The sequence below is a fragment of the Panthera tigris genome, chromosome E3, assembly GCF_018350195.1.
Source record: "Panthera tigris isolate Pti1 chromosome E3, P.tigris_Pti1_mat1.1, whole genome shotgun sequence".
Classification (NCBI taxonomy): Eukaryota; Metazoa; Chordata; class Mammalia; order Carnivora; family Felidae; genus Panthera; species Panthera tigris.
The window spans coordinates 19,641,537-19,654,639 of NC_056675.1; the positions used below are offsets into that span (position 1 = coordinate 19,641,537).

The 13,103-nt window shown below is 51.9% G+C and overlaps 1 protein-coding gene across 1 annotated transcript in view; it reads right to left on the bottom strand.

Annotated features, from left to right (window-relative positions):
• The window catches only part of KATNIP (katanin interacting protein), a 193,290-nt gene that overhangs the window by 42,835 nt on the left and 137,352 nt on the right, over window positions 1-13,103 (bottom strand). Inside the window, 1 exon segment of the mRNA XM_042972321.1 lies at window positions 9,710-9,847. Within this exon segment, the coding sequence (XP_042828255.1) occupies window positions 9,710-9,847 (138 nt within the window).

The window sequence follows — 13,103 nt, forward strand, 5'->3', positions numbered from 1 at the left end:
TTCAGAAGTTAAGCTTTGGGGAAGGTTTAGATCTGGGAGCCGATGAATTTGTCCGACGGCACGTGACTTCTGTGTTCTTAGAGAAAAAGTAAAAAGACCTCGTTTGGATATCATTTCCTACGTGTTCCCTTCTCGTGGAGAGAGTACCTCAATTTTCCACTAGGTATCCGTCCCTCCCCCAACCTCTCTTCAGAGGGATAACGTGAACCCCACCACAGGTTGCCTGGCCGGCGTGTCCTAGATCTGGGCCTTTCAGGAGGACAATCTCTGCAAGGGCTGATGTAATAAGGAGTCTGACACCATTAAGTGCCACCCCTTGGAGACTGAGGATGAAGCCAATATAGAGGAAAGCAGAGATGCATGGTAGAGGGAGGTAGATTCTGGACCACATCATGTGAACTCCTGGAACCTGCCATGCCTGAAGCCAGATTCCCTATACTCTCTTGTTACATGAGCTGATGAACTCTCTCTTTTGTGCTTATGTCAGTTTTTTTTTAAGTTTATTTATTTATTTTGAGAGAGAAAGAGAGTGCAGGAGCGTGTGAGCAGGGGAGGGGCAGAGAGAGAGAATCCCAAGCAGGCTCTAGCACTGTCAGCATGGAGCCTGATGCAGGGATTGAACGCACAAACCATGAGATCATGACCTGAGCCAAAATCAAGAGTCAGATGCTCAACCAACTGAGTCACCCTGTGCTTACGTCAGTTTTAATTAGGTTTTCTGTTCTTTGCTACCAAGAGAATCCTGACTGATACTCTATCTCTGGGACTGAGAACTTTAATCAGTAGGCTCAGCTACTCAGTCAATGCTGGTCAAGGCAGGCAGGAGGTGGGAGGGGGAGCCCCAACCCCTAGGGGGCCCAGGATTTACTGAGACCGGCACCTGCATGCGGGCAGCCCTCCCCTACTCAGACATCCGTCTAGCCCAGCTACCACTTGTTCCCGCTATAGTCCGCACAGCACAGGGCAGGGGTCTCGGCTTCCGTCCTGGTTCTACATCTGTGCACTCCTCCCTGCTGGGAGGTCGTCTGGTCCTGAATCCCCAACCTGCTGCTTGGATCCTGAACACCTTGTTGGGCCCCCTCTCCGAAGGTTGAATTCTCTGCTTGCCTCTCCTTCCCCTGCAGGCTGGGGGCCTGTTTCAGACCCAGGATTTCTGGGGCTCTCAAGGTTACCATGCCCCTAACCTCCTGAGTGTGGACTCGGCTCCCAGATTTCAGCACCCTCTGGTGACTGACACTGGCCTAGACCAAGCCCGAGGTCACACACCTGGGTCGGTCCCCTTCCCACCAGCCACCCTACTAAGATGCATGGTGCTCCCCAGGCTCGAGGCTGCCCAGACCCTGCCATGGGGCACAGCCACCAGGTCGCTCAGACTCGGCTGTACCTCAGTTGCACCTTTGACTTCAAAGCTACTGCCACGTTTGGTCTTAATCCAAACAAAACAACTATAAAAAAAACAATTTGGGGGGCACCTGGGTGTCTCAGTCGGTTGAGCATCTGACTTCGCCTCAGGTCATGATCTTGGGGTTTGTGGGTTTGAGCCCATCATCAGGCTCGCTGTTGTCGGCGTGGAGCCTGCTTCAGATCCTCTATCCCCCCATCCTCTCTGCATTCTAACAAAAATAAATAAACATTTTTTAAAAACCCAATTTTTATGGCACAAACACAGACACTCTGATCAATGGAACAGGATAGAAAACCCAGAAATGGACCCACAAACATATGGCCAACTAATCTTTGACAAAGCAGGAAAGAACATCCAATGGAATAAAGACAGTCTCTTCAGCAAATGGTGCTGGGAAAATTGGACGGCAACATGTGGAAGAATGAACCTGGACCACTTTCTTACACCAGACACAAAAATAAACTCAAAATGGATGAAAGACCTCAATGCAAGACAGGAAGCCATCAAAATCCTCGAGGAGAAAGCAGGCAAAAACCTCTTTGATCTTGCCCGCAGCAACTTCTTACTCAACACGCCTCCGGAGGCAAGGGAAACAAAAGCAAAAATGAACTACTGGGACCTCATCAAAGTAAAAAGCTTCTGCACAGCCAAGGAAACAATCAGCAAAACTAAAAGGCAACCAACAGAATGGGAGAAGATATTTGCAAATGACATATCAGATAAAGGGTTAGTATCCAAAATCTATAAGGAACTTCTCAAACTCAACACCCAAAAAACAAATAACCCGGTGACGAAATGGGCAAAAGACATGAATAGACACTTCTCCAAAGAAGACATCCAGATGGCCAACCGACGCATGAAAAGATGCTCAACATCACTCATCATCCGGGAAATACAAATCAAAACCACAATGAGATACCACCTCACATCTGTCAGAATGGCTAACATGAACAACTCAGGCAACAACAGAGGTTGGCGAGGATGCGGAGACAGAGGATCTCTTTTGCCCTGCTGGTGGGAATGCAAACTGGTGCAGCCACTCTGGAAAACAGTATGGAGGTTCCTCAAAAAATTGAAAACAGAACTACCCTATGACCCAGCAATGGCACTACTAGGCATTTATCCAAGGGATACAGGTGTGCTGTTTCGAAGGGACACATGCACCCCCATGTTTATAGCAGCACTATCAACAATAGCCCAAGTATGGAAAGGGCCCACATGTCCATCGATGGATGAATGGATAAAGAAGATGTGGTATATACATACAACGGAGTATCACTCGGCAATCCAAAAGAATGAAATCTTGCCATTTGCAACTACGTGGATGGAACTGGAGGGTATTATGCTAAGCGAAATTGGTCAGAGAAAGACAAATATCATATGACTTCACTCATATGAGGACTTTAAGACACAGAACAGATGAACATAAGGGAAGGGAAGCAAAAATAATATGAAAACAGGGAGGGGGACAAAACAGAAGAGACTCTTAATTATGGAGAACAAACTGAGGGTTGCTGGAGGGGTTGTGGGAGGGGGGATGGGCTGAACGGGGAAGGGGCACTAAGGAATCTACTCCTGAAATCATTGTCGCACTCTAGGCTAACTAATTTGGATGGAAACTAAAAATAAATAAATACATGGAGACAATTAGGGATACTTGAACATGAACCGGGCTGTAGCGCACACTAACCAATTACCGCCAGGTATGACAGTGGCATTGGAGTTGCATAAAAACAAACTCCTTATCTGTTAGAGATGCGCACTGAAGAACTGATGAGTGGAATGGTGTGAGAGCCACAATCCGTGTGGTGGGAAGTAAATGAAACCAGAAGGGCGGGATGCCGATTACCACGGGAGCAGGTGAGGGGTACGTGGGTTGTTTGAGCTCATCTCTTTCCTGCCACGTTTGTTTGAAACTTCTCCCTCCTGCCCCAAACAAAGGCCTTGCTGGAAATGCAAACGTTGCCCTGGGATGAAGCGAGTCTCCCCGTGGGGCACCCCATAAGCACCAGGCCCCTCATCCAAGCCACCATGACCCTCAGCTAGACGATGCCAGAAGCCTCCTGTGGGGGCTCCCTGTTCCCTCTAAGCCACTCCCCAAACAGCGGCCGGAGTCATCTTTAAAATTCCTCATATTCTATCACCGCTGGCTCAAAACCCTCCAATCACGACGGCAACTGGTAACACTTGTATAAGACTCACAAAGCCCAGGAGTCATTCTGAGAACTTCATATGTATTAACTGAAGAATAATTACCCAGTTTTATGGATGAAGAAACGGAGGCACAGAGATGCAGAGCAACATGCCCAAGGTCACACAGCCAGGAAGAGGCGGAAGAGGAGGAGCCAGGACTTGCCCCAGCTGGGCTGGCTCTGGTGCCTGGGCTCTGACCACTTCTCTATATTCTGCCTCTCCGGGCATAAGATCTGAGCCAGGGAGGCCCACGCGACCTGGTTCCCACCCATCTCAGGGACCTCCCCTTACCCTCTCCTTTGTTCGTATCCCCGGCCGCGGCCTAGACTCCTATCCTAGAAGTGCTAAGCATGCTCCTGCCTCGGGGCCTTTGCGCCGGCTCTGGGCTCTGATGGAAGGTCTCTCGCTACTCAAAGCAGCCCTGCCTCCTTCTCCCCATGCCCCTCTCCCACGGCCCTATTACATCGTCTTCGGGACACTTAGCGCTACCTGAAATTACATTATTCGTTTATATCCTTGTCCGTTGCCCTTCCCCACGAGAAGGGACAGGGCCGTGTGGACAGGGCCTTGTCTGTTTGTTCAGCACGGCACCCTGAGTGCCAAGATCCGTGCGGTGCCACACAGTCGCCAGCCACAGATGGCGGCTGGCGTTGCAGTCAAATTAAAGGTAAGATGCGGCTTCTCGTAAGAGATAAGCGTGGGCAAGGATGCAGAGACAAGGGAACCCTGCGCACTGTTGGTGGGTCCACAGTATGGAGGCTCCCCCCAGCATGAAGAGCAGAACTTCCACGTGATTCAGCAGTTCTGCATCCGGGGATTTATCCGCATGAAACGCAATCACTAGCTCGAAAAGATACGTCCACCTCAGCATTACTTACAGCAGCCAAGACACGGAAACAACCCACGTGTCCACGGACAGGGGAATGGACGAGGAAGTTGTGGCACATACACACAGTGGAATATTACCCAGCCATAAAAGATGAAACCTCGCCGTTTGCAAATGGATGGACCTTGAGTGCACTGCGCTAAGTGAAATAAAGGCAAATATTGCATCATCCCACTTACACATGCGGCTTAAAAAAAAACCCGAACGCAGGGGTGCCTGGGTGGCTCAGTAGGTTAAGCCTCCGACTTCGGCTCAGATCACGATCTCGTGGTCTGTGGGTTCGAGCCCCCCGTTGGGCTCTGTGCTGACAGCGCAGAGCCTGGAGCCTGCTTCGGATGCCGTGTCCCCCTCTCTCTCTGCCCCACCCCTGCTTCTGCTTTGTCTCTGTCTCTCAAAAATTAATAAACGTTAAAAAGCAAACAAACAAACCTGAACGCATAGATCCAGAGAACAGACTGGTGGTTGCCAGAGGCAGGAAGTGGGAGGTGGTGATAAGGGGGGAGAAGCACCAAAAGGCACAAACTTCCAGGTACAAGATAAAAAAGTCCTGGGGATGTAACATACAGCATGGTGACTGTAGTTAACAATACCATATCGTAAATTTGAAAGTGCCTAGGAAAGTTGATCTTAAAAGTTCTCATCATGAGAAAAAAAAATTTTTGTAACTATGTGAGCTGGTGGATGTTAACTAAACTGATTATTTAGTTTCGTTTATTATTTAGTGATTATTTGCAGTATGTACCTATATCAAAGCCTGTACCCCTAAAATGAATACAGTCTTATATGTCAATTACACCTCAATTAAATATAAATAAATAAGGGGCGCCTGAGAGGCTCAGTTGGTTAAGTGACCGACTTCGGCTCAGGTCATGATCTCACGGTTCATGAGTTCAAGCCCCGCATCAGGCTCTGTGCTGACAGCTCAGAGCCTGGAGCCCGCTTCAGAGTCTGCGTCTCCCTGTGTCTGCCCCTCCCCCTCTTGCACTCTGTCTCTCGCTCTGTCTCAAAAATAAATAAATGTTTTAAAAAAATTATAAATAAATAAATAAATAAAAATAAAATAAAATGCAGTTTCTTAGTTACTGGCCACACTGCAAGTTCTCAACAGCCACCCGTGGCTTGGGGGTTACTGAACCGGCCGGGGCAGACACAGAGTGTTGATATCATTGTAGAAAGTTCTCTGGGGCAGCACGGGCTTAGACTGCCATAGCATATCACAGAGTTACACCCGCTGGGGAACTCTGACATCCATTCGTTCATAAACTATCTAAGGAGCAGCTTTTCTGTGTATGAAATACACCCCTGGGTGTCCGTCCTGCCTCACTCGCTGTTGTGACCAACTGGAAGTGACATCGGCACTGGTTACGCTGTGGGCGAAGATGGTGACAACGTGCCTGTCGTTCCTGAAGGGTGCCACCAGATAGCAGATAACTAACAGGCTTGTTACAAAGGGAAACACAGACCCTGGGGAGCGGCCGAAAGCCCACTTTTTGGATGGGTTACCACACACGAGAGTAAGGGAGACTTCTGGTTCCTTCCCCCTCTCTTCTGCAGGGGTGGGGGCGGTGCTGAGAAAAAAACCAGAAAAACCAACACCTCTCACGCTCCCCTCTCCACCGTGTCCCCTGCAAGTCACTAGCTGGGCCAAGTCATGGAATCTGACAAGTATCAAAAAATGTGACAGACGTATTATCACATCCTCCTCCTGAGCCCGGGGCCCACATCACTGATCAATCACACACCCTCTTCTTTTTGAACCAGAAGGAAGGTTCCAGATCCTTCCCAAGACAGCACTCCAGGCAGCCATTGCCAAGCAGAGCTGGTAAAAAAGACGCAGTCTACCTGCCCCCTAGGAGCTCGCTACTCTAAGCCCCAGCTTCTTCACCTCCAAGGCTGACACCACCTTGTAGGATTATTGGGGGTCAGTCGAGATGATTCATTTGCTCAGTTATTGGTGTTATTTGGGTGCCTCACGCCCGCCTGATGGACGCGGCACTGGATAAACGGCAGCTGTGACAAGGACAGACATCTGTGTGCTGCCTTCTGTTTGCCTGTGTGGATGGATTCCAGCCTCTGTGCCTTCCCTTCCCCTCAAGTCCCTCCCCTCGGGGCCAGCCCACACCCACCGCCTCACCTGATGAGGGGGAGAGGAGCCCAGAAAAGTTAGCCTGGGGATTTAACGGGCGGCATATTTTGCAATAAGAGAGACTTCCCTTTTTCTAGCACCTTCTCGTCTTATGTTCTCAATACGCCTTGGTTGGATTAGCTCCCCCCATTTAACTTTTCTTCCTTGGATTCCCGTACACAAAACACTGTATTAACAAGCCGTGTCTACCAGGCTGAGCTATATTTCCTATAAAGTCTCAGTTTATCTCCTCTAAAACACACAGTAATAGCATTCTCTGGAGAATATTAAATCAAACCAACCTGCAGCTGCATTTGTTTGCGCTTTCTGCCCCCGGTAAATTCTGGCAACAGACGGGGGTGCGTTACATAAGCAGCACCCCTGTCAGGGACTGCAGTCCTCCGCACTCCACTCTGCGTGTAGAGATGCCTCCTCAGGACTCTAATCCCCGCAGCCGAGGCTCCCCAAAGCACCCGCAACGACACCCTGACGTCCTGCTCCTCTTTTTTATTCTCCGCACACAGGGAAGCCTGAGTGCAGGTTCAAGAAGAAAGGCGGGCCGCGGCCAAAAGGGATGAGGCTTATCTGCTTTGTAATCCAGAGCATCAAATCCGCTTTTCTTGGCCTGAGACGTATAGTCAATGACAGGGCTGAGCCACAGGGCACGGGCTTGGGCAGTCAGCACTGTTCCATTACTCATTCCGGAAGATGCTGACGACCACCTGCCAGGAAGTGCCCAAGAGGAGAGAGCATGGCCCTACCTGCTGGTAGTGTCCGCGGCTACACAGGGGTGGGGGTCCCGCTAGGGCCTGGAGGACAGCCCCTAAGCACACAGCTGGACGCCCGGGGGGGTGGGGGTGGGGTGGCTGAGAGAATTAGCAGGAAGAAGTACAGGATGGGGGGGATGGGAAGGAGGGAGGAGGGGCAGACTCCCCTGGACTTGATCCTCAGCTTTAACCTTCCGTACGAGCCTGCTCAAACACCCGGTTCTCTGATTCTCTGTGTCTCATCTGGATATCAAAAAGCGTAAGACGGCTGCTTGTGGGTTCTGGGGAATGAACTCATTCCTTCAGCTGGCAACCATGCATGTTCTACTTCGCAGGGTCTTGACGTGGAGACAGGTCCTGCTCCCCAGGTGCCCACGGTGGTCTGGGGGAGGCAGGTGTCAATCTCAGTATGGGGGGGATGGAACATATTCATGAGGGCCAGAAGTGGCATAAGGGCCAGGGGTCAGGGCCAGCTTCCTGGAGAAAATGATGTCTCGTTTTCCAGGAATCTAGGGCAGAGGGGGGCACTTCGAGCTGAGCCGGATGGGAGGGTCCAGGGCCTACAGGGTAACTGCCGTGTGGGGTGGTAGAGAGTCACAACAGCTGACACTCCGGAGTGTGGAGCCAGCAAGGGGCAGGGGCTGATGGGAGACACAGGGCCTGGTGCACAGGGATTACGAGACCCTGATGTCACTAAGGGGTTTGACCTGGGTCCTCTGGGACAGGGGGAGCCTCTGAGGGTGTGAAGCAGCAAAGAATGATGATCAGACCTCCCAGGGGCTGCTGGAGATGGACTGGAGGCCTGGGCCTGGGGACAGCGAGAGCAGTTCAGAGGCTGCACCCTTCCGCACCTCAGTGCCTTTGCACATGCGGGGCTCCCCACCTGGGACCCGCTTTCTTCTTTTCTACCTTGGCTCTGTGCTATTGTCTCTTTCTGCCACATCTCAGTTGTGTGCTCCAAGCCCCTTCCCTGAGCTCTCCCAGCCTGATGCAGGCTCCCTCCATGTTCCAGGGGCTATAGTCTAGACAGGCCAACTCCAGCCCAACGATGAGTTTGCTTTGGACTGTGGAGTGGTTTCAAAGGAATTTCAGTTAGCTGTTGACATTTACAAACCAGAAAGGTTCCTATCAAATTCCAAATTCCCAACTCCCTGGGAATGTTCAGATGACTTAGCAGCACTGGCTGGCATTCCTATATAGCAGCCATTAACTGAAGCTGAAAAGTGGCCTTCCCTTTACCTAAAGCATGGGCTTACCAGTTTGCCACACTCCCCACCATGCCCTGCCGTCTCTTTTCACAATATTGAAGCTGAGGACCAGTTTCCATCATTCATCTCCCTTGCATTATTGCTTCCCTGAGAACAAGTTGGAAGGGAGAGCAGAGCAATTCTTGTCCCCATGTTTGTCATAAGAGGGGAAACAAGTCAGGCTGAGGGGGTCTTGTCCTTCTTCACGCACTGAGTTCCCTGCTGAGTTCCTGGACTTTCTGTTTGAAACCCTGGGCACTCTGCAGTCACCTCTATCAAGGCCTTCTGCACACTGCGTCCTATTTTTACAATTACTTGTCTGCCAGCTTTTAGACCAGGAGTACCTCCTGGACAGGGACTGGGTCTGTGATACCAATGTCCTCCGAACTGATCAGGAAGGCCGATGGTACATATGCTCAACAATAAATGTCGAATGAAGAAATAAATACAAACGAGAGCATGAAAAAACAGCCCAGAGAAGAAAGAAAGCATAAGTGCCCAGGGGTAGGAGGTGGTGTGGGGGTAGAAAGGAGGGCGGGGATGCTGAAACCGGGGGGACTGAGGAGCACAGAGGTTAAGAGCCTCACTGTTCAGAGTGGGGTTCTCACCCCAGGGACACTGGCACAGGTGGATGCAAAATCTTGGGCTCTGCTCCAGACCCTCTGAATCGGAACCTGCATTTTAGCAAGAGTCCCAGTAAGGTATCGCAGATTAAGGTTTGAGAAGCCCTGGCTAAGTGAACGGGCCCAGAGTCTGACTGCGTGGGTTCAAATTCTCACTGTGACGCTTCCTTGCTGTGTGACTTGGGGCATGTCACACAACCTCTCTGTGTGTCTGTTTCTTACCTATTAACATTGAGCCCCAGTTCCGGCAAAGGGCGGCCACACCTGCAAGCTGAGGCCCTGCTCCTGGTGGCCCCAACCATGCAGTGTGAAATGCACCACCAGGCATTCTGCAACAGGCAGGAAGGGCCGCAGTGGGGCCTCCGCGTACCCATTTTGCAACTTCAGCACTCAGGCTGTTGGACAGCGCCAAAGTGCTTCCGACAGTCAAACGCCCAAGGAGTAGTCGGGGGCCCTTACTTACACCATCAGCTGTCCAGTAATTCCAAACCTTGATCTTGGCTAGATCAAAGTCGTGCAGCCGGCTCGTGTTGCGGATAACAAAAAAGAGCTGGAGCGGCGGGTGGAAGGGGCACGTCCACAAGGAGGGGTCTTTCTTGCTCTGAAACACCAGCAAGAGAGGGAAGTCGTTAGCCCATTTTCTGCCTCTCCCCAGTGTAAACAAGCTGAGGGCAGGAGGCTAGGCCTCCTCTCCGTAATCCGAGGTGGAGTCTTAGATCTCAGCCGCCCGGGCTGCACTTTGTAGCAGGTACTGACTCATCCCTGGCACAGGCTGGCTCGAGGGCCTCTCTGCTCTGCCATTCGGACTGAATTTAAAATGCAGCGGGCTTTATTCTAATTGATTAATCAGCTCTGGGGAGATGGCTGGGGATGGGGAGTGAGAGGGGAAGGGAGGTTGGGAAAAGAGCCATCACTTGTGCTATTCATTAACCTGGCAAACAGAGCCTTTGGTTTTCTTTTGTAAAAACCCTGTAGAATTAAAAACATTTAAAAAATAGAAACGGAAGAAAAGAAACCACCGAGCCTCAGGATTTGCTCTGTTCCCTGGCAGGGTTTCCAGGCCTCAGGACCCCAGAGTGTGGTTTCCGCCCACCGGTGAGGCTGCCAAAGCCGCTCTCAAGGCCAGAGGAGCAGGGAAGCCCTGCTGCCGTGTGCATTTTGCACCAACAAAATTCCATGCCACAGGTGCTTTAGATGCAGGTGGAAAAAGCCAAATCTGGGGACTCTTCTCAGCCCCAGCTGCCTCCTGTTCCGTCTCTTTGGATACCTCTTCTACGTTCTGTCCCGAGAAAACTCACAGCTGCTCCCAAACAGCCCCCTGCAGGCTCGGCCTCAGTGCCTTTGCACAGGCTGGGCCTCTGTTTGCAATACTCTTCCAGCCCCTCCCTCCCAGGGAAATTCAGCCCAAATGTGCTGTCACGCCCACAGTCACCCCTTCCCTGTCACCGTCACTCTCTCCTCCAGGCACCTAGGGTTCCTTGCAGTGCCTAAGGTTAGCATTTTACTCAGTGTCCCACAACCACCTGTTTTCCAGTCCAGGTCAGCCCTCCACACACTTGACTGTGAGCTCAAGGGAAGCGTCTGTGTAGAGTTTCCACACGGTTCCCTGGCACATGGTAGATGCCACAGAATCTTTGTCGAATGAATGAATGAATGAATGAATGAAATTTACCTCCTAATAGCTGTCTTTTCATTGCAGCTAGAGAAGAGGCTATAAACTCATCTGGCCTGCCTAGCTATTTTGTTTGGCTCATGAAGTATTCAAAAACACTGTTGCCAACATTTAAAGATGGGGAGGTTTCGCCTTTCCCTCCAGAGCTAGTGTGTGGACAGGCAAGACGCAGGGCAACACAGGGCCCCTAACAGCTGCTGGCTGGGGCCTAGGGCACAGCTCCCATGGCCGGGCCGGCTGGGGCTCTCGGGCACCCCAGTCCCCACAGCTCCCTACAGTTTTAGAGTTTTGTTTTGTTTTAAATTTTGAGAGAGAGAGGGAAAGAGTGTGTGTGAGCTGGGGAGGGGCAGGGAGAGAGAGAGGGGTGGGCAGAGGATCCGAAGTGGGCTCTGTGCTGACAGTGGGGAGCCCGAGGCAGGGCTGGAACTCATGAACCGTGAGATCATGACCTGAGCCGAAGTCAGATGCTTAAGTGACCCACCCGGGCACCCCAGCTTACAGTTTTAGTCTCACACCTACTTCTCTTTCCAGGTTATGCCCCTGTCTGGCCCCTGCGGGCAACTGAGTCTAGGGTCCCCACCTAGTGGCTGACAGCTGCAGTAAGTCCCATCTGCCAACATAACCACCACATCTCTGATACCAAGGAAGTTGTCCCTTTCACCTAAACGGAGCACCGCCGTGTATTTGAGAAGGTCTCAGCCGACTCCTGTCACCAGGACCAGGCCGGCTACTTGGGCCTGGACACAGCCAGGGGAGGAGACTGGCCGACGCTGGGGTTTTGCTGCCCCCCAGGAGATGCGAGGCCCAGGCTCCAGCTGCGGGGGGAGAACAAAGCTGGCTTGTTCCAGTGACAATGGTGCCTTTCAGGAGGGAGGAGGTTGCTTTTGTTAAGGGGGAGAGAGGAGTTCAAGGGGTTCTGACTTATTCCGGCCAAGTTTCTCAAGCTCTGCAAGAACTTTTAGTGCTCTGGGCAGCTGCAAGGGGTCAGGAGACCACATTTCAGCTTCCAGCGGGTGCATCTCACTCCTTCCCCAAGTTGGGGCCTAAACTGGGTCGCTGTGGCTGCTTGACAAAGGAAGAGTCTGAAGGCTGACCCTTAGACACGGGCGAGGGGACTGTCATTGATTTCCCATCACATTTCTGTCAGCAGGAGGGATAACAGGAGGACTAAGTGGGAATCATGGTGTTCAAAGTCAAAGAACATTAACCTGCGGGTAACTCAGGGCCTCATTAGCAGACAGAGTCTCTGAGATGAAGGCTGATGGGAAGCCGTTGAGGGCTGGCCGAGGCACGCTGCGCGAACCCCCGGACGCCAGGCCAGCAGGCCGAGCGTCTGCTGCACCTGTCCATCACAGGCAGTAACAGAGACGGCAGAACGAGAATCAGGGTTCCCTCTTGCCGCCGCTGTGACCTCCCTGGGTTCTCTCAAAGCCCTGGGAGGGGACGAGTGCTGTAACCCTCCCGTCACAGCTCAGCAAGGGAGCAAAGGGTGTGGCTCGCCTACGTGGTGGAGTAAGGATGTACACCTATTTTAATCCATTAATTCATGCTGTCTTAGTTTGTATTCTCTCAGAAGCAGACCCCCGAGTCCAGGATTTGAGTGTCAGGAGATTATCTGGACACCAAAGGAGCATGGGGAAGAGGAGGGGAGGAAAGGCATTCCATAAAGAGTGTGTTACCCAGAGAGCCCGCTCTGGGAGCCAGAGCAGAATGTGCCCCGGAGCAACTCCACCCCCAGGACAAGGGAGCTGGGGTACTCATACCCCAAAGCCCACCAGCGCAGGTTGAGGGCTGCTCCTGGGGGCTCCGTTTCCCACCGGTTTGGGCTCGCTGCACGGGAGGCAGAGTGGGCCCCGGAGGCCAGAAAAGCAATCCTCCGTCAGAGAATTATCAATGGGAAGTACAGCCAGCACGCACAGACGTGGGAAGGGCCAGAGGGCCGGGGAGGCTCTCACAGTGTCTGTTACCCATTTGCTCAATACAAATACCCTCCTGTGGGGCAGGTGCCGAACCACAGTCGGGGGTGGGTGGCGGAGCCTGGCCCACCGGGTCCCAGCTCTGCACCGGTCGGGGAAGCAAACAAGTAACACTGCCAGGAAAAAAAAAAACCAAAAACAAAGACAAACCCCAACCAGGCAGGGATAAATTCGACAAAGAAAATAAGAGTGAATTCTTAATGGCCAAC